The following is a 20,881-nucleotide window of genomic DNA, read 5'->3' on the forward strand; positions in this document are numbered from 1 at the left end:
CTCTTCTCGGTCATCCCAGAGTGCAGGACACAGAATAATGGGCTCAAGTTACAGGAAACTAGATTCCAGCTGGACATCAGGAAAAAAATCCTGACTGTTAGAGCAGAATGACAATGGAACCAGTTACCTAGGGAGGTGGTGGGCTCTCTCACACTAGAGGCATTCAAGAAGCAGCTGGACAACTATCTGTCAGGGATGCTTTAAGGTGCATTCCTGCATTGATCAGGGGGTTGGACTCGATGGCCTTATAGGCCGCCTCCAACTCTACTATTCTATGATTCTTTGAGTCATTGCGAAGAATGGCTGGCATGCAGAAGCAGTGCCTGACTATATATCTGTCTAATGCCATCTCTTCAGCTGGGATTGGCTAATTTCTATCAAGGGGGAGGTGCCAATGACTGATAGTAGCTGATTGGAAGAACCATAGAACCTGCCGGGCTAGCCTTGATCCCATGACAGTTCCCCATCCGCCAAACGGGAATAGCAAAGACTTCCCTCACAAAGTTGTCATGTGGATGGAAAATGTTACACACATTCCCAAAGGCTACACAAATGATTAACAATGTCATAACAATAATGATAACATCTATACAGGTTATATTGGCAACAAAGGTTAAGAAGGGATACGAAAATCCAAGAAGGACTCCTCCACTTCCCAGACAGTCACAGCCACTCTTTTCAAGCATGTATCCAAGTTGAATTTAAGGGTTTCTCACCCTCTCAGAACCTTAGCTTGTCTTGTATAAATTCTGCATGAGATAAGGGAAGCTGGATAAAACAGAAATTGAAAGAGGTGCTGTGAGAACAGTCCAGCGGGAGCTGAAGAAAACAGACTTTAGCCAGGAAAAAGATGTAACTCGGAGAAGAAATCCGTGTCCTGTCAATAAATGTTCTAGATTTGAGAGAGGAGAAAAATAATAATAAACTATCCTCTGGGGAATGTCCAACATGCTTCCAACTCCTTCAAGTGAGATGTAAACTCAGCAAGACTTACACAGATGTCTCTTGAGAGGAATTCTGTCTTGCAGTGCCACTTCACACATGTTTACCCCCTGCGTCTATGTAGAAGGGAACCAAAGCCTATGATGGCTCCCTGGCACATGAAATCATAACAGACATGTGGCGCAAAACACGTGCTTTACATTTACACAATAAAAACATGGGAAGCAGCCCTGAAATGCAGGCCTCAGATCCACTACGTTTCCAGCTTTCGTGTTCATTTCCTTTTTTACATCAAGCGAGCACCCACACACCCCACCCCGCCTTTCTGCCTTCCATAGTTATCTGATTATGGATGTTTCCAGATGGAGGCCTCCTAATGCCACCCATTAGAAGGCCCTGTGTAGTTATTCTGTCTTTTTCTTTGTAACGGGTTAAAAGAGATGGAAGAAGTGGTGGGAAGTGATGGGAGAGTTACAAGCGAAAGACAACGACATCTGGACTCCCCAGTGAGGGGGGGAAAGAGGCAGTGTGTGTGTTATAAAAGTTTCATCTGGAAGAACCCTGTAACAAACTATTTCAATGAGTTCAATGTTCTGTCTGCTCATTAGAAAGGGGGACTGTTTGGTCAACAAGACAGCCCATTGTGAGGGGGAGGTACAGCATATGCCATCTGACATTTTGAATATGCAGCCCCCAGCTGGGGGTTGCCATAGCTTGTTGTGTCATTCGAACACAGGGGGCTGAGGTTACTGAAGGGCTAAACAACCCTCGTATAACCCATGCTCTATTTTAGGGTTATGCGAGGGTTGTTTAAGCTTTAAATAGCCTGCCACCCAGATTTGGACAACACAGCAAGCCACAGCAACTTCTGGCTGGGATTTGCATATTTATAATGGTGGATGTCATGCACCACAGCTCCTTGTGGGTAAATTAACCCACGATGGGCCCTAGTGTCATCCAAACACAATGAAATAAAAATGTATTTGAATCATTAAAACGTTAAATAAAATGCACATATTAAAAAGCAAGCATCTGATCCCCATGGTTCCAGTGGGTAACATGACATAAATAAGCAGAGGTAATATCTCCTAAAAACTTTCTAAGAACATAAGAATGTAAAAATAGCCATGCTGGATCAGACCATCTAGTCCAACATCCTGTTTCCCATAATGACCAACCAGATGCCTCTGGGAAGCCCACAAGCAGTTATCAGAGTCTTCCCCCCTAAAAAACTTATAGTAAAATATAGTGGAAATAACGTAAGATGACACTTCAAATGATGATGTGTGGTTACAGCTAAGTGTTGACAGGATCAACCGGAGACAAGACAATTAAGGCTGCTGACTGTTTAGGGATCAACTCAAATGGCTATCAACTGATCTTGGCTTCCGAGTAGAAAGAGGAGATTCTTTGAGATACAACAGATACTCGGTGGGGATGCTCAACAAGCCAAGAACTGCTTTGTTTTGTATTAAGGTTTTATTGTGTTTACTATTTTGCTAAGGTTTGTGAAATCACAGTCAAGTGCTTTTTTCCTTACGTTAGTTCCTTTGTTGTGTTTTCAGGTGAATGGGCGAATGTTTAGTTTTAGTGCTTGATGATAGCAAAGGATATTTAAAAGGTCATTCCTTATCTGATCTGGGTGCTGTTCATTGTTTAATCATATACTGTTTAAAGTTGTTGCTTGTCTAATTCGTAGTTATACTTGTTTTACATGTAGCTCCTGATGAAGGATAATTTCCGAAACGCGTAGAGCAGATTGAAGAACTCATTAAAGAATAAAGAAAAAGATCGTTTTATAGCACCTTGGTTCAGTGGTGATCTTTCGCCTCTCTTTTGCACTAGTCTTCTGAACAGGGCCTATGAATATATCATTCGACAATGTGTAATAGTGGTGAGCTGATGTAGTGAATCCTTCCTATAAGAATGGGAAGGATCAAGAATGCTCCTATAAATGGTTATGTATATAGTGGTGGCCAAAATTGTGGACACTTTGAAATTTTCATGTTTTGCAACTTTGCATGCTTATAGAAAATGGTCTGTTTCATGAAATTTAAATGCTTATATATCAATTGAAAGAGAATTTAATGCTGAATTCAATACAAAGAACAGAATGCAAATATCTGCAGTACAAAAACCATTATGCTTACTTTAGTCTAAAAATAAACACAGGTGTGATTGAGTGAAGCAGCAGATTGGAATTGCAAACCCTACTGGCCAATCGTAGTCCTTGTTCTGGGGACCAATCACATGGCAGTAGCTGTGATACATCATGTTTCAAGTTGCGGAAAGTCCGTTTTGATGTTTGTTCTGTAACTGAAGCGCAATTGGAGATTGTGTGAATATTTGAAGTATTTCTCGAATTAAAAGTGTACGTAAGAAGCAGGACTGTTGTATTACGTGAATCAGGTCTTTCAATTGATATATAAACATTTTAATTTCGTGAAACAGAACATTTTCTATAAGCATGCAAAGTTGCAAAACGCAAAAATTTCAAAAAGTGTCCAGAATTTTGCCCACTGTATACCATATCTCTAGTCACATCCCTAATATGGAGTAATTGTGTTCAGCTCTCAGTGACATTGATCAGATAACATATTTCCAAGAAGTGATGTTCATTATAAAAAACAAACCAGCTTCTTTGGGCTACAAGACTGTATTCTCCTTGCATCTTCTGGAAGCACAGCTTGTTGTTCATCTTTGGCTTATAAATTCCTTGCCTTGTCTCAAGTAGATGGTTAGAATGAAGGGTCTGATTATTCTCCAAGATTGGCTGTATTTTAAACAACACCTCCAACAATTTTGCTCAGCGTTCATTATCACAAGGTGCGGATTAAACAAAACAAAAAGAATTAGGCAAACTGGAATGGGTTCAGAGGAGGCAACGAAGATGGAAAACAAGTCCTATGAGCAAAGATAGTAGGAACTGGACATGTTTTGCCTAGAGAAGAGAAGACTGAAGGGGCTACATGGTAACTCTTCAAAAACACTCAAGGGCTGCCACATAAAAGAGGGCAAGGGCTTGTTCTCTGCTGCCCAGAAGGGCAGGACTAGACCTAAAGGGCATAGAACCCACATCTTAATAGTAGGAGCAGTTTGACAATGGAGCAAATTACCTAGAGGGGTGGTGGACCTTTCCTTGATGGAGGCCTTCAAGCACAAGCTGAGCAGCCATCCATTGGGGATGCTTTAAGTGGATTTCCTGCATGGCACAGGAGGTTGGACTGAATGGCCTACAAGGCCTCATCCAACTCTTATGATTCCATAACCTCATTGAGGTTAGGTCTTCATAACAGTGATTAGCCGCAATGGCTAAATGGAACCTCCATGTACAAAGGCAGTTCCTTAGAACAAGGGTGGGCAGAAAGTAGATCAGCAATTGTTTTGGACTCCAACTCCCAGCTTTCCTGGGAGGCCATGCTTGCAGGGGCTTCTGGGAGGGGCTTCTGGGAGTTGAAGTCCAAAACATCTGGAGATCTACTTTCTGCCCTCTCCTGCCTTAGAATATCAGTCTGTGGGGACAAAGCCCAGGGGAAGGAACAGCTTCATGTCTTGCTTGTGAGCAGCCAGAGGTATCTTGTTTTATTGTTATTATGCTGTTGTAGCAAGACACATGTTGTTATGGCTGCTGTTAGCTGCCTCAGGGATCCCATTATGGGACAAAAAGGTAGGATACACAAAGTTCCATTATATAAATAAACCTTGCTGGCTGACAACAGCGTTGCTGGACTAGATTGTCCTTGGCCTGCAAAGTAAATTCTTGCATTCATTTGTTCTTAAAATGTGTTTGAATTGACATCTTAGGGATTTTGTATATGAGGTTCTTTACGGAGGCTTCTGTTTCTGTATTCTTTGTGGGATTAAGACCAGCTCCTTTACATTTATTTTTATGGGTTTTTTCTTTCTCTTCTTTTCTGTATTTCCCATTGTACAAGCCCTAGGGGACATTGTGGTATAGCAGAAATGGGCAATTACACTAGGCTTTATCCCACCATTCACAAATAATACCAGATTTTCCTTGTTAATAAAAAAAAGGCCACTAAAATGGTTGCAAAGCATGGGAGAGGCCCTGGAGAATGTCATGTAAAGGACCAACAAACTACCCTAAGTAAGGAATCAAGAGTGCAAAATAAAGGCCTTGTGTAGAAAGGCTCTTACAAGGATTGCTGTGTGGAGTACATGTGACAAGTCAAACATATTACCATCAGTGGCTTGAAGGCTGTACGTCAGGCCCAAGGCCAGGTAACCCTTTGCTAGGAGCTCCCCAGCATCTTCGCCCAGGCCGATCACCATCTTGGCAAAATGCTCTCCTTCCTCCAGCTATAAATATGCAGAGAGAAAGAGAGAGACATGAATGAAAAGGTTCTTTGCAAGCAGATCCCTCCTCCGTGAAAAACCACAAGGTCTAATCTCTTAGGATCAGCAAACTGGAAGTGACCATCATGGCTTCTTTTCTACAGAGAGCTGCTGTGATTCCAGCCTTCCTGGAAGGTCTGACCCCTCATCTTTGATGCATGGAAAGGACCTAAGGATGTCACAGCACTGGTGCAATGGACACTCAGCTTGCATAAACCAGCACTAGCATTATGTCAACAGTACATGCTAGCAAGATAGGTTTACTGGGAAACCCACTGCCCTAGTAAGTGCTATTGACATTGTGCAAGTGCTGGTTTACGTTAGTGCGACATCCATAGTGCTAGTGCCATGACTGCATTGGCTCCTTCCTCATGGCATAAGCTGGGATCACTCATGGTTGAAAGAAATACATTCTGCACCAGAGCCAGCCTCAGGGGAACCCCATTTCTGTCTGGACCCATCTTTTCATTGCTCTTATCACCAGCTGCTGCTCCTCTTTACTGTTGCTACCAGCTTTATTGTTGTTATCATTTGCCGGATAGAGAGCCAGACAGCAAGCAGCAGCTAGGACAAGAGAGCAAGCAGGGGGGCAAAGATATAGAGAAGGAGCAGATCCAGGAAGCTCTTGACTGTGAGCCCCCAGCAGGACCATAGAATCACAGCGTTGGAAGGGATCTTAGAGGTCATAATGTCCTTGTGGAGCTGGTCTAGAGGCTGGTATTATTAGGTCTGTGTAATGTGGTGGGTCACATTTTGTGCAGGCCTGCTTTACCTTCATACCTGCTGAATCCCCACTGCTATAGAAGACACCAGAGGAGAGTCAGTTGTTGTTGTTTTTAAAAAATGGCACATCTGCTAAGTTTGAATATTGAGGCTACTGCTGGAGTTAACATACAAGGACAAAGATTATGAACAGAGCACATAGATGAGTGCTCTAAAGCAGGGGTGGGCAATCTGTAGCCCGTGGCCTAATTTCAAAAACCCTCTGCAAATTATCAATCCAGACATCTGGCAAGAGCGATCTGTCCCTCCCCCAGCAGCCCACAGGGTGCGGAGGAAGAAGGGAGGGTCAGAAATAGAAAGGGGATGGCAGAAAGAGAGAAGGGGTGGCAGCAAGCAAGAAAGGAAGAGAAGGGAGGGGGAGAGAGAGAGGCCTAATCTACACCAAGCAGGACACTGCACTATGAAAGCAGTATATAAAAGGCAGGAGCCACACTAAGCAAAATATAGGGGTATGAAAGTGGTATATGGCATGTGTCAATGGGCCCCAACAGTTGTCTGCACTTCAATACCGCTATAAAGCAGTAGTTTGGCCCCTGCCTTTTATAAACCGCTTTCATAGTGCAATATCCTGCTTGGTGTAGATTAGGCCAGGAGAGAGAGAGAAAACGGGTGGCAGGCAGGCAGAGAAGGGGTGCAAAAAGAAAAGGAGGGAGAGAGAAGTGGCGGCTGAAAGCAAGCAAGCATGGAAGGAAGAGAAAGGGTGGCAGAAAGAAAAAGAGAGAGAAGGGATGGCAGAAAGAAAGAAAGAAAGAAAGAAAGAAAGAAAGAAAGAAAGAAAGAAAGAAAGGTTTTTTTGTAAACCGCCCAGAGAGCTTTGGCTATGGGGTGGCATATAAATTTAAGAAAGAAAGGAAGGAAGGAAGGAGAGGGGGAAGCAGAAAGCAAGCAAGCAAGCAAGAAAAGAGGTAGCAGAAAGAAAAGAAAGAAAGAGACAGACAGACAGAGACACCGAGACAGAGAGAAGGGGTGACAGAGAAAGAAAGGGGGCAGAAAGCAAGCAAGCAAGAAAAGGGATGGCAGAAAGGAGGAAAGAGAGAAGGGATGGCAAAAAGAAAAGCACACACACATCACAGAAGGGATTAGAGAGAGACCACAGAAGGGTTGACAGAGGGAGGGAGGGAGAGACAGGCAGAAAAAGAGAAAAGGGGATGGACCACCCACTTTTGTTTCTTGTCCTGCCCACTGCTGGCTTAGCCCTGCCCACTGCCAGTAAGCTGCCCCTGACAGATTACCTCTAAAGGAAAACAGCCCTGGGTTCCCCATCCCTGATATACAGTTAGAGGAGATGCTGCAGATGAGAGATGCAGGAGATACTTGAGAGTGTCAAAAATAAAGGCCTCATTAGCTCACAAGATAGGCTACAGGTCTTGTCAGCAATAATCAACGGTGTCAGCTCAGGGTTAGCAGCCAAGCAGCGAAGCTTGGCATTCTTAGAAGGATCCTGCTTCTTGGAGACTTCGATGAGAGGCTCAGGTTTTCTCTAATGGTTTTAACTTGGAACTGAACCAGGACAGACACAAATATTTAAGGACCCGATGAAAAGGCATTCTTGATGCCCAGCCTTGTCAATAACTCAGCAGTTTGGTTATCTCCTTTATCCCATAAAGGTTAAAAATAATTCAGCCTGCAAGAAATGTGCTTGCCAGCCAGAAAGTAAAAATATAAAACTCCCGTTCTTCAGAGCCTGTTTAGCGTTACAATTATGAACAACGAGTTCATATAATATTTAGTCCAGTTTAAAAAAAAAAAAAGCTGTCAAATGCAAAACTATGCACTATGTGAACCCAAAGAGGCACTGTGGCATAAGGGCTAGAGTGGACAGATGGAGTATTACAAATAACTTGTGATATATCTCCATTTCCACCCCTTGCCTTTGGCTTTCCCAACGTGTCGGCAATTCACCAATAAATAATTTGTAATCTATCTCTGTTTCCACCCATTGCCTTTCCTCATGTGTTACTAGGGGTTTCCTTTCCTTTTGCTGGACAGATGGAGACCCAGGTCCAGTCCTGATGTAGCCATTTGAACTTGAGCCACTCATACCCTCTCTTTTTCAGCCTAACCAACCTCACAGGGTTGTTGTGAAGATAAAATGCAGGGTGGGTGGGTTATATCTGCCATACTGAGCTCTTTGGAGAAAAGCTGAGATAAAATGTAATTAATGATAATAAATGTGGGATAACTCATCCAAACACATTGGCAGCAACAATTAAAAGCAACATATGCAGGTATAAGGCAGAGGTAGGGGGAGAATGAGCAATTGCCCCTATGGATTGCACTGATTTTGCTTTCACTGTATTGTTGTGCTGAAGCAGTGCTTCACTTTTCGGCAGGCATTGTTTAGGGGTGCAAAACCTGTGGCCCTGCAGATGTTGTTGGACTACAATTCCCATCATCCCTGACCATTGGACTTACTGGCTGGGCCTGATGAGATTTGGAGTCTAAGAACATCTGCAGGGCCACAGGCAGTACAGGCTAGTGGCTCCAAGGTCAGGGTGTGTGTGAATCCGCTCCAGGTTTTAGGCAGAACCAGCCTGAACTCTAAAGGAGCTATCCAAGATGCTTCACACCTTGGATAGCTCCTTTAGAGTTCTGACTAAAACCTGGAACAGATTCACCACCCCACTAATGTGGGAGCCACCAGCCTCCACTAGCAATGAATCATAGAATAGCAGAGTTGGAAGGGGCCTACAAGGCCATCTAGTCCAACCCCCTGCTCAATGAATGATTGTGTGAACCTGGCCCAGGCCATCTCCATTTCAAATCTCACCACAGCTCTGAAGACATCCTGTTCTCTTGGCTCTCTCTTGGTGGCGGCTGTAACCAAACACTGGCAAGAAGGAGCTGGCCATTGCTTATGTCCCCTGTAGAGTTTGGGCCCCCTGTCTCTGCTTTCATCCCCATCATTGGTTATATATACAGAACAGGATGACTGGCAGAAGGGGTGATGTTCAGGCTCCAGGACACAAAGCTGGAAGAAAATTGGGTTGCGGAAGGCAGGGGGGGGGGGAGGAATGAAGCCTCGGACTACCTTAAAAGATCTGCTAACTCTGAGGGTTCCTTAACTGTCAGAGAAAGAAGACAAGTTGTCAAACCTCTCCCAAGTCAAAAGACATGCACACAAATAGCACTCAGCAAGACATGCCTACAAGCTGTGTTCAGCCACTGCAAAACATAATAATCTGGGCTCCCCCCCTCTCCACTGCTATCATCTTTGGTGTAAACTGTGCATTTTGTTAGCAGCCTAAGTCCTGAGAGCTGTTTTCCCTGAAACAGAGGGAGGCTGTTTCCAGCTAACCATGTTATTTTACTGCAGGTTCTGGAATGCTTGTTTGAGCCAAGCCCACGGGCACGATGACAAGGGAGCAGGGAACAGCAGGTGCTATCCCCTGGCAAACGGCCGCCCAGCTGGTATTCAGCTGGCACAACTTGGCGTATCGTTTCTTTTTGTTTTGCTTTTTTCCCCATCCCTCCTTTAGGAGACCATACATATAATATCGGTATCCTCTAGATTTAAAAGGAAAAACAGGAGCTTTCACCAACAGCAATTTAGCATGGCTGGAGACAAGCATACTGTTGGCATGGAACAGCAGGGGGAAATCGAGATTTTTAAAGAAATGCCATTCAAAACTAGAGAACTAAGGAGAAAGGGGCCAAATTAATGGTAATTGCTTATGAAATCATACCGATGAAGGACTAGAAAAATCCCAAAGGTCATCCAGCTGAGAGCCAGTGTGGTGTAGTGGCTAAAGTGTTGGACTGGGACTCGGGACATCTGGGTTCTAGTCCCCACTTGGCCATGGAAACCCACTGGGTGACTTTGGGCCAGTCACAGACTCTCAGCCCAGCCTACTTCACAAGGTTGTTGTTGTGAAGATGAAATGGAGAGGAGGATTCTGTTCCTTGGAGGAAAAAAAGGCAGGATATAAATGCAATAATAAATAAATCCAGTTCACCCCCACTGCCTGTACTGCACCTAGATCGGATAAGTAAGGAACGTTTCACACATTACACAATGGTAAATCCAGGTCTGCCACTCACTGAACACTTAAGAGAACACAGGGAATCTTGGTTGTCTGATGAGCATATCTGTATTGCAACTTGTGCTTTCACATATCTATTTGCTGCATTCACACTCTGCATTTCTTTTATCTGGACATAAACAAATGCAATGTGTGAAGTGGTCCTAAGTAAATCCAATCAGGAAAAGAGCCATTCAAGCCTCCCAGTGGATAAATAGTGTGATCAAGTCATGAAGCTTTCTGGTTTTGTTGTAGTTAAGAAAACAATATGAGGAGGGAGGTTTTTTTAAAAACAACCCTTGATTGAAACAAAGAAGACGTGCTGGGTGAATTACAGAGTCTACATTTCATGGAGTTGATGTGGGCATTACTGGGACTGCAGTGAGATTTTGCTACTGAAGCATCCAACTGACAATTCTGGGACAATTTCCATGCTGTCATAAATTAGTCTCTCTGGCGGTGATCCAGCTTACAAGACCAGCACACTGGAGGTTGGCTTCCACATGTGCATCACTTGTTGGATCACGATCCTCATATATAAATCAGATCCACATCCAAAGGTGCCTCAGAATTCATTCCCAAATGTGTGATGCTTGTTCTATATTATGGCACAATTTTTTATAATCATCATCCATATTGATATAGCCACCCCATGACACATGGTCTCTGGGTAACTGCATGGCATTTTCCAACCTGGGGCCCTCTAGATCTTTTAAGACTGCAAGCAGGGCCGGTGTCAAGGGCAGGCATGGTCAGGCCCCTGCCAAGGGCCTGCACTCCCCACCCCGCAAACAAGACCTTCTTGAAATTGTTCCTCCTCTTCAGTATTGCAACCAGGGCAGGATCTACACTACTGCTTTATAATGGTTTATAAAGGTATTGACAACTGTTGGGGCCCATGACACATTCCATATACAGTTTTCAAACTGCTTTTAAAGGGCCCATTCAGAAGACATCTTAAACCCTAGATTTAACCATGGTGGTTAAGCTAGAAAGCCAGGCCGTGTTCAGAAGACACCTTAAACCACGGCTTTAACCACGGTGAATAAGGCTTTCTGGCTTAACCATTGTCGTGGTTAAAGCCATGACTTAGGGTGTCTTCTGCACGGAGCCAGAGTGTTATATCCTGCTTGGTGTAGGTCTGGCCCTGCTTTTTCCTCTGCCTCACGCTTTTGCCCAGTCAATGGTGGTGGTGGTGTGAAAGAAGAGCTTACTTGCTCACTGGCTCTCTGCCTGTCGCACACACAATGTTGAGAAAGAGGATGAGGAACAAGAACAGGTGGGGACAATGGCAGTGGGAAGGTGGCCCATTGAAGGTGTCTTGCCCAAGGGTCCTCAAAAACTTGAAGCTGGCACCGACTGCAACTCCCATCATTCTCAGCCAAGCATGGCCAATCTGGTGCCCTCCAACACACCTGGTGTGCACCAGATTGGTGCACTGCCCTTACTCTTTTTCTTATCTTTTGGCCGGGGCACCATTTTAGGTTGGACAATACGTACAAATCGTGTCTCCCAAGTGCCTAACTCTCTGGCTAGCTTTCAAGTTTTATACAACGAAGGGCTACTGGCATGTAAAAGGTCCCAATGGACCACTGCAGGCAAGTCAAAGCAAGAATCCCATTTCCTTCAAAAAATAGTGCCTGCTTGCCTTAGATTGATAATACAGTTTTCACAACTGATGGCTATTGCACAGCACTGATGGACATGCAAGAACTCAAGACTCACGTGATGAGACATAATGGCTGTAGAAAGGAAGCCCTTCTTCCCACCACAGATGGAATTTGCTACCACAAGATGGGATGACAGCCACTAGCTTGGACAGCTTTAAAAGGGGATTCAACAAATTCATGGACGACAGGCCTGTCTATCAACAGCTATGACTTGATGGCTGGACAGAGCCTCTAGGTTTAGAAGAAGGATGTGGGATGGACAGAAGGTAGATCAAGATCTACTAGTAGATCTCTGGGTGCTTTTCATTAGATCAGCAAGGTTCTGTGCCTCTCAACAAACTGTGGGAGCTAGGTGCTTGGATAATATCACTCCGCTTCTGTATAGGTTACATGGGCTGCCTGTTACTTTCCAGGCCTAAGTCAATGTGCTGGTTTTGGGCTTTCAAGCCCTAACTGGTTTGGGGCCATGTTATCTAGAGGACCGCCTACACCTGTACGAGCCTGCCCAAGCATTAAGAGCATTGTCAGAGGTCTTACTTTCTGGTTTACCAGCAAGAACCATTAGGCTGGCAGGTATTAGAGACAGGGCTTTCTCAGTGGTGTCCCCACAACTTTGGAACCCCTCCCCAGAGAGATACATACGGCCTCATCACTGCTGGGTTTTTTTTAAAAGGCAACAACTCTGAAAACACATGTATTCCAATCAGCTTAAAAATGATCAGCAGCAGTTCTATATGTGTATTATGTGCATTTATCTACGCTGGCTGACTATTCCTAAATACAGGAGAGCATTTTCATTAGCCAAACTTAATGTCCTTCCCTCCAAACTTCTGGAGGGCAGATTTAATAAAATTCCAGTGCTCAACAGATGCTACCCCTGTAACAATAGTGAAGTGGAAAATGTATCTCATGTTTTATTGTTTTGTAGATTTTATCTAGGGGCTAGAAACGATCTTCTGAACCCTATTTTACAATCTTATCCTGGTCACCCAACTGAATTCTTAACGTCTCTTTTACTTTGTAATATAGACAAATCAATCACTGAGCAAGTGGCCAAGTTTTTGAACCTGGCCATTTCTTTTAGATCTTCTATGATCGCTTGATTTTTAATAGTTAATGGTATGTTCAATTTGCTTGTATGTAAACATTTTATTTGCTGGAATGGTCTATTGACTGCAATAAACTGTTGTTGTTGTTATGTGCGTTTAACTGTAATTTGTATGTTCATGTTTTTCTAAAATTGTCAGCTGCTTATGAGAGAAGTGCATCCTGAAAGGTGGCTTGAAAATCTTTTAAATAAACAGTTTAACAATAGCAAGTAAATAAAAATAAACTCCCTGCCATTGGAAGCTTTCTGCTAACAACGTATGCTGCAACCTCTGTGTTCCTTTTGCCTGTGAAATATGAGTATGAATTGAGTGTCTTTGATCAGGTCTTGATGCAACGAAGTGTTCTGTTAGAAGCAATCCCAGATCTATAGTGTAGACATTTTTCTCCCTTTCCCATAATACTAGAACCCAGGGTCATCCCATGAAGCTGACTGGTGGGAAATTCAGGTCAGATAAAAGGAAGGACTTCTTCATACAGCACATAGTTAAACTATGGAATTCACTACCACAAGATGTAGTGATGGCCACCAATTTGAAGGGCTTTAATAGGAAGTTGGACAAATTCCTGGAGGAGAAGGCTATCGATGGCTACTAGTCCTGATGGCTAAGTGCTACCTCCAGTATCAGAGGCAGTAAGGGTATATACACTAGTTGTTGGGGAACATGGAGGAGAAGGTGCTGTTGCACCATGTTCTGCTTCTGAGTCCCTGGTTGACAGCTGGTTGGCCACTGTGTGAACAGAGTGCCAGACTAGATGGACCCTTGGTCTGATCCAGCATTGGCTCTTCTTATGTTCTTAACTCAGACGTAATTTATATAATATATATTTTATATAATATATCATGTATATTGTCGGTCGCCCCAGCATGTGTCTCAGAGACTGCCATAGTTCTGAGCTGAGCTACCTTTTCGTGTGCCTTTTCCCCCACCATCTCCACCCCTGAGCCACTCTTTTACACTTCGCTGGGGTTGGTGGACCTCAGGGTCCTAAATATAAAGCAGATCCCAAAAGACTAAGTCTGCCTATCCCTATGTTTGCTCATATCCTGGCCAATCCATGGGGATGAAAGGAAAAGGCCAACACTGTTCCTTCCATACAAATCCCAAGTGCAACAGCTTCCTTTCACACAGGAGGGTGGAGCCTCTTTCAGCCCAAGGGCTGGATTTAATTTCAGAGAAGCTCTTGCGGGCTGCATTCCAGTGATGGGCAGGATGAAAGGGAAAGGCAAAGGGGGCAGGGCGAAAGCAAAAGGGGTGCAGCCAAAACCACGGGGGAAGTGGACATGGCCCTCGGGGGCCACCCTAGGAAAGCCAGACCCTAGGAGGGCTGGATTCGGCCCTCAGGGCTATGGTTCCGCACCCTGGCTTCACAGGAGAAGGTATGTTTGCTTCACACAAAAGGCAGGCTGTTTGAAGAGGTGATCGCAGGCCCAGTATCAGGAGTTATTATGGTCAGTTTCCTGCCTAGGCCCACAAACTGGCAAGGGGCCCATCACCAAGCACAGACGCTGCAGAGAGGATGAGCACAAGCTGGCCACAGTCTCCTATCAGCTCCTGCCATTGGGAAATGCCCATGCAATGATGCTGGGGCCACTGTAGTGCCCCTCCACTGGAAGGGGTGCCCGGCCACTGCCTGTATTTGACTTCCCAAGGAAGGAAGCTGGCAGCGGAAACTGCTGTTGTAGCAGGAATGTTAATAGGGAAGCTGGCAGCAGAAACTGCTGTTGTAGCAGCAGTGCTAATAGGGAAGGACACCCCTCTGCACACACAGGAGGAGGCCTGCAGCTCTCTTGCCTGATGTCCCCAGAATCATGGAACTATGGTAGACCCCCAGAATCCTTCATGACTTCTTTGCCCTCATTTAGACTCAAAATACACTGCTTTTTTGGGGAGCAACTTGCCTCCTTTGATTTGTCCATCTTTTTTTAGTTCTGGTTAGCTTATTTCACTAAACCTATCAGTGACGTTTTGCCTCCTCTGGATCTCTTTGCTGCTTCCAATGATTATTCATTTCTTCTTCTAAAGCACTCCAAGTTTCCACACCCAAAGGCAAGAAGATAAATTAAACGGTAACTTCATTAGCTAGCAAAAGAAACTGTTTTCCACTTTTCTAAATGTGCTGTAATTATTAAACACATTTCTTTCTTTCTTTTAAAAAAGCATTCTTAAAAGTTTCAGATACAGCTTCCTTGTGTACAGTTAGTTAACCCAGCTAAGTTACTATACACATGGAATCATGCATATATATATATTTAAATCGCCATTTCCAAGTGACAGTATTAAGCCAGCATTCCCCAATCTGCCCTCCAGATGTGTTGGGCATCACCAATTATATACATTGGACAGGGAAAGAACAGTGTTCGTTCATTTATACCTGGCATTTTGATTCCTTTTCTCTCTCTCTCTCTCTCTAGTAGCTAACTGGCAATTACATTTCTAAATTTATTCCAAAACTCACAACATATTTATAGCTTGCTGGAAATACACAGAATAAGTCACACTTCAGCTTCCTGAAAATGAAGTGGCTTAATATTTCATAATGGAGCAGTTCTTCATTATCTATTAGAGGGCTACACCAGATACCTGGCTACACCTAACTATTTACACTGCTCCTAATAGTGAAATTATCTCACTGGACTTCCACTGACAATGATCTCATTCTAATGTTATTTGAAAGCACATGATTACTGTAATTATAGGAAAGAAGCTCTCCCAAGGCTGGAGTATTATAATTTACCGACGGAAGAATGTGGAACTGCTGATGAAGGACGGGAATTATGGATAATTATTTAAACTGCCATTTCCAAGTGACAGTGCTAACGTAGGCTAGCATTCCCCAACCTGGTGTATGTATTGGACTACAACACTCATCATCCCCAGCCAGCACATCCAGAGGGCTGCAGAATGGGGAAGGCTTACCTATACTTTATATTGTTTTTCAGCTGACTAGTAAAGAATACATGTCTCACTTTCTGTTCATATCTATGTGGGGACCTACAACAAAATAGTGCAGTGTATACCTAGCTCCTAACAGGAGCACTCCTATTCAGGGCTCCAACCGGCCTGGAAAAGAAGCCTTGTAGATGCTGTTCAGAACTGGTAAAGATGGTGCCGATGATGGGTTTCAGAAGAGTATAAAGGATACCTTTTTCGTTTATCATCCTTCTGAAAAATTCTCCTACTGCGCTATAGAGCACTCCGGCTGCAATCTTATACACACTTACCTAGGGGTCAGTCTCACTGAACTTTATGGGACTAACTTCAGAGTAGACATGGATAGGGTTGTTTTATTATATTTGTTGCAAGCCATCACATTTTGGGTCCAACTCGTGTGGCGCAGAGCAGTAAAGCAGCAGTTTCTGCAGCTGAAACTCTCTCCCCACGGCCTGAGTTTGATCCCAGCGGAAGCTGGTTTCAGGCAGCCGGCTTGGGTCGACTCAGCCTTCCATCCTCCCAAGGTCGGTAAAATGAGTACCCTGTTAGCTGGGGGAAAGGTAATAACGGCCGGGGAAGGCAATGGCAAACCACCCAGCTATAAGGCCTGCCAAGAAAACATCAGCGAAAGCTGGTGTCCCTCCAAGAGTCAGTAATGACTCAGCGCTTGCACGAGAGGTTCCTTTCCTTGGGTGGAAGAGAAGGATATAAGTGATTTTATTAATAAATACATGGTTTTGGGATTTGTGGAGAGAGAAAGAAAATAAGCCCCCCAAACTGGACACATATATGATAGTCAGTTGCCCACCCTACCCTTCTGAATAACACCCAATAACTAAAGTAGGGAGCCCATTCCATAATTTGACAAGTCCCATGATGTTGGCTGGGGCCTATCCCCAGGAAAGTATGCAAAGGGCTTCATATGCAACGGGCTTCATCTTAAGACTTATTATCTTATTATTAAAACATTTGTATCCTGCCCTATATCACAAGGATCTTAATTTGTCCTGATCAATTTCTCCTACACTTTACTTACTTAAAGCTGCATTCCTTAATCAAGCGGTCTGTGCAACTAGCTGAATAATTCATTCACAATATTAAAACGTAGATTCTAAATAGGAGCTCTCCTCCCCTGAAAAGGATCTTAATATTAGTAACATTTCTGCAAAGAACATGTACACGTCTACTGATTGGAGATGCCAAAATAGAGGGCTAGGTATTGGGATCCATCAGCAGCTTTCTGATAGGTTGCGAAATGATACACTGTTATTCTAACTTGGGGGTGGGGTAGGGTGGGGGGCATGGGGGAGAATATGCCCGAGGAGATATATCCACCCCCCAGGTGAAAAACTGGGTCTCACAAGTACAACCCGAAACAAAGATTAAAAAGTCCTTAGTTGGACACCATTCACTTTGCGTTTAACTTACTAACTTAAGCAGCATACTTCAAATGCAACACTATAAAATATTAACAATTTAATGCCTAGGAATAAATTATTTCTTTGTACCAGTCAGTCGAGAGAATGTGAGGTCTGTGTTAATGGTCTTTCAGGTTTTGTCACCTGTTATTCTGATCCTGTAATATTTATTTCAACCTGTTAATTATTCAGTCAAATCAATTAAAAGCAAGGCAATTAATCAACCCCAAGCACTTGGCAACGTTCTGTTTTCCTTCCCTGCAGTTTGCTTCTGCTGCTTTGACTGCCGGCCGCTGACTGCACGGCCACCTAGCGGGGAACACACTGACGGGAAGCAGGCAGAGCTCACAACTCGGAGATTTGATTAAAAGCTCAAAACTGGCAGCTGCTTCGGCTGTTGAAGATTATCAGGCTTTTTGCAAGCGACCCTCCCTCCCACCCACCCCTATCGCTGTGACCAGAGGGCGAGTATGAACAAGACTGAAACGTTAAAAAACACACCACAGCGAAAAACACTCTGCCATTGAGGACATCAAGAACAAGAAAGTGAGAGAACCAGCTACTGGTTCAAGCAAAACAAGCTTCTCCAGAGACGGACAAGCTCCTGGGTTTATTTTGGCAGCAATCCCATGTGCCCTTAACTGGTGACTAAGTCCCATTGTACTCCATGGAACTTATTTCCCAAAAAAACTCAAGTGGGGTTGGATTGCATGGCACTATCTCAGTGATTGCACTATCTCAGTGATTAGGAGATGAAAAACCAATTATTCTGTTCAGGGAAATCTGCAGTTTATGACAAGTCTGCAGTGGGGGTGCTTCCCCCCACCCCACCCACACACTCCGAAGTAACACAGAACAGCATTTGTGGGGAGGGGTCCTTGCAACATTGCAGTGCAGATCTATAATTTTGCAGCTGTTCAGGGCTTCTGCCTCACCCTCCTCCTCTCTTGAAGCTGCACTCATGTGCTGCTGTCAATGCGGCACCTAATGCATTATGTAAGAAGCACTGCACCAGCTCGCTTACCCAGTGCAGAGGCCCGATGCAGACTTTGGCGGCCAGGAGAGGGACGGTGGGATCCGCAGGACGCAGCTTTGCACATTCTCTGAGCACCGAGACGGCGTGTGAGGACTGGACAAGGGGAAGAGAGGGAGAGGGAAAGGGCGAGGGGAGAGGGAGAGATGGTTAGACAATGCAGCTCTGGAGGACGCACAGGATATTTATGCTAAACGTCACCTCCCCAATTCTAAGTACTTCTCTAGTGTTTATGATCTCAGAGAGGAGAATTGGGGGCTTAGGCTTCTAACCCCATCTTCTGACCCATCCTAGATGGTCCAGGGCAAGTTGTGGTTACTGAGCAGCAAGGGAAAAGCACTCTGCATCTGTTCAGAGGCACTCTCCACTTTACATCTTATAGCTGAACCCTAGCCAAAAAAGGGGGGGTTGTTTCAATTCGATAAAAGCTTCGGCTATCGGGCGGTATAAAAATGCAATAAATAAATAAATACTATTTTTTTCAATCAAATGATTTATTTGTGTAGCAGAAGCCATTACAATAAAACAGAACACATAAAAACAAAAGCAAAATACACGTCAGTTTAACATAATAATAAAACCTAAAACAGTAAGGGGTTACTCATCAAGACAGTTCGACTTATCACAAACTTTCCTGCTTAAAATTGAGGTTCTAAAAGCAAAGCAGCCCACTTTTTCAGAAACCTGGGGCAATCTACCGCCCAATTAAAAATTGATCAGATACCCATCAGATCTGCCTGATGGCAGATCTAAATCCCTAAACAAGGCTGTTCTTAAATCTTCATAAATTGGGCGAACAAGCAGATAATGAGGGAGGTCTTTGGCACATTGACCCCAATTGGGCAGACTCTTTGTTTATTATTTATTTATTACATTTCTATACCGCCCAATAGCCGGTATAGAATCTGACGGTTCATAGGGAATCTGACGGTAACGCCCTGAGATTATAGCAGACTTCATGGACTGAAATCGTAAAGCTGTAAAGGCTTTCCGCCATTTGTAATATTAGTTACATATTGTGGGTAGGGCGTTGGCCACATTTCAACAGACAAGCAGAGAAACCTATCAGCTCAGAAATCCTATTTTAACATATAAGCTTTCAAATATCGAGATGCTGATTCAAAATTTGAAGAGCTCAAAATATCCAAAGAGAGTCCATATATCTCAATAATTTGCAGCATTTCCTGATTCCAGTTTAAGAACACTCTATTATTAATGTTCAACATCTCCCTAAAAGCAATTAATACTAAGATAGACCCTATTCCCTTTTTCAGTTTTAACCAATATCTGAGGGCAAGAATATGTATTTCAGCGAAGAGAGGCCAGCTTCCAGTCGGAGAATAGAGGACTCCGTTGCCTTGGGTAGCTCAGATAGCTCGTAGATATTTATTTTGCGGTATTGCAAGGTTCACTTTCTGAACAGATCCCCATATTTGAGCACCATAGCAAATTTGCACTATAATTTTGGCCTCATAGGGTTTTTTATTACATTTATATACCGCCCCACAGCCGAAGCTCTCTGGGCGGTTCACAAAAGCTAAAAACAGTAAACATTAAAAGTATACAAAATTTAAAAAACATCAGAGACATAAAAACAACAGTATAAAAACAGCAGCATCCATTTAAAACAACCATTCTGGGGTCCATTAAAAAACAAACTTAGCGTTCAATGCCTGGGACCTCAGATTTGAGAGCTGGGAGAGCTTGTCTATCACCTTTGCCCCAATAAAAACTTGATAGGGAATTCACTGTGTTAGTAGCTAATTTTTATTTTATTTTTTGCATTATCTAAATGAATATTCCAGTTTCTGGTTGAATAAAACCATAAGCCTATGGTCACCTGCTCTATAGGGCATCCATCAATTTGCCCTTGTATATTTTGGCTCTATTGGCAAAAACTAGCACTTTTGTCTTTTTAGAATTGATTTTTCAGCTTTTCTTGTACAGCCAATTGATTGAAAGATTTTATTTGGACGGAAGCTGGAGATTCATGGCATTTCTGTAATATCTGTTTATATACAAATAAACATGTTGAGAATGAAGGAGCAGACAGGCACCCTAAAAACAACACATTAGTCGTCCCCTACATGCACACGCACACACACACACACCACACACACAGCTCTTTCTTCTAACCAGCTGAAAAATTCTGAAAAATTCAGACCCGTTTCTCTCTTGCTGGATACACTGCAATTCTGTCAACAGTTTTTTCTCCCACACATGCATATGGAAGAACACTGGTCTCTTCCTCACACTGGTGAGTAGGTATATCGTAGATGGCAGTACTCTCACCAGCCATCATGGGTAAGAGAAGAAACACCGTCCAGCCATTTGAGCTTATTGCGGAATCATCACTGATGTATACATCAAGCAAGTATACAAAAAATGGGCACTCAGTAGCCATTACAGGACTGAGCTCTAGTTCAAATTATGATTTGTTTGGCTTATGAAAAGACTGACCAGGGGAAAAATTGTTCCACACAACAGCAAGTGATGAGAGATATTTAACTCTTCTCACCATGTCATTCTCAGTATTTTTCCCCTGTGGGGCAAAGAGCAGCCAGGAAGGAGATTTTGGTTGGGAAAATCCTGTGTGTGTGTGTGTAAAAAAACC

General features: G+C 43.6%; 2 protein-coding genes across 2 annotated transcripts in view; both read right to left on the reverse strand.

Moving 5' to 3' along the window:
- The window catches only part of TTC7A (tetratricopeptide repeat domain 7A), a 210,114-nt gene that overhangs the window by 125,935 nt on the left and 63,298 nt on the right, over positions 1 to 20,881 (reverse strand). The window contains exons 11-12 of the mRNA XM_063123964.1: positions 18,259 to 18,363; positions 5,145 to 5,262 (exon numbers count right to left, since the gene is read on the reverse strand). Coding sequence (XP_062980034.1) covers positions 5,145 to 5,262; positions 18,259 to 18,363 — 223 coding nt within the window. The remainder of the gene's footprint in view (positions 1 to 5,144; positions 5,263 to 18,258; positions 18,364 to 20,881) is intronic.
- Positions 1 to 20,881, reverse strand: part of SOCS5 (suppressor of cytokine signaling 5) — a 243,245-nt gene that overhangs the window by 40,076 nt on the left and 182,288 nt on the right. The gene's annotated exons all lie outside the window — the stretch shown is intronic.

Source organism: Elgaria multicarinata, chromosome 4 (assembly GCF_023053635.1).
Source record: "Elgaria multicarinata webbii isolate HBS135686 ecotype San Diego chromosome 4, rElgMul1.1.pri, whole genome shotgun sequence".
Classification (NCBI taxonomy): Eukaryota; Metazoa; Chordata; class Lepidosauria; order Squamata; family Anguidae; genus Elgaria; species Elgaria multicarinata.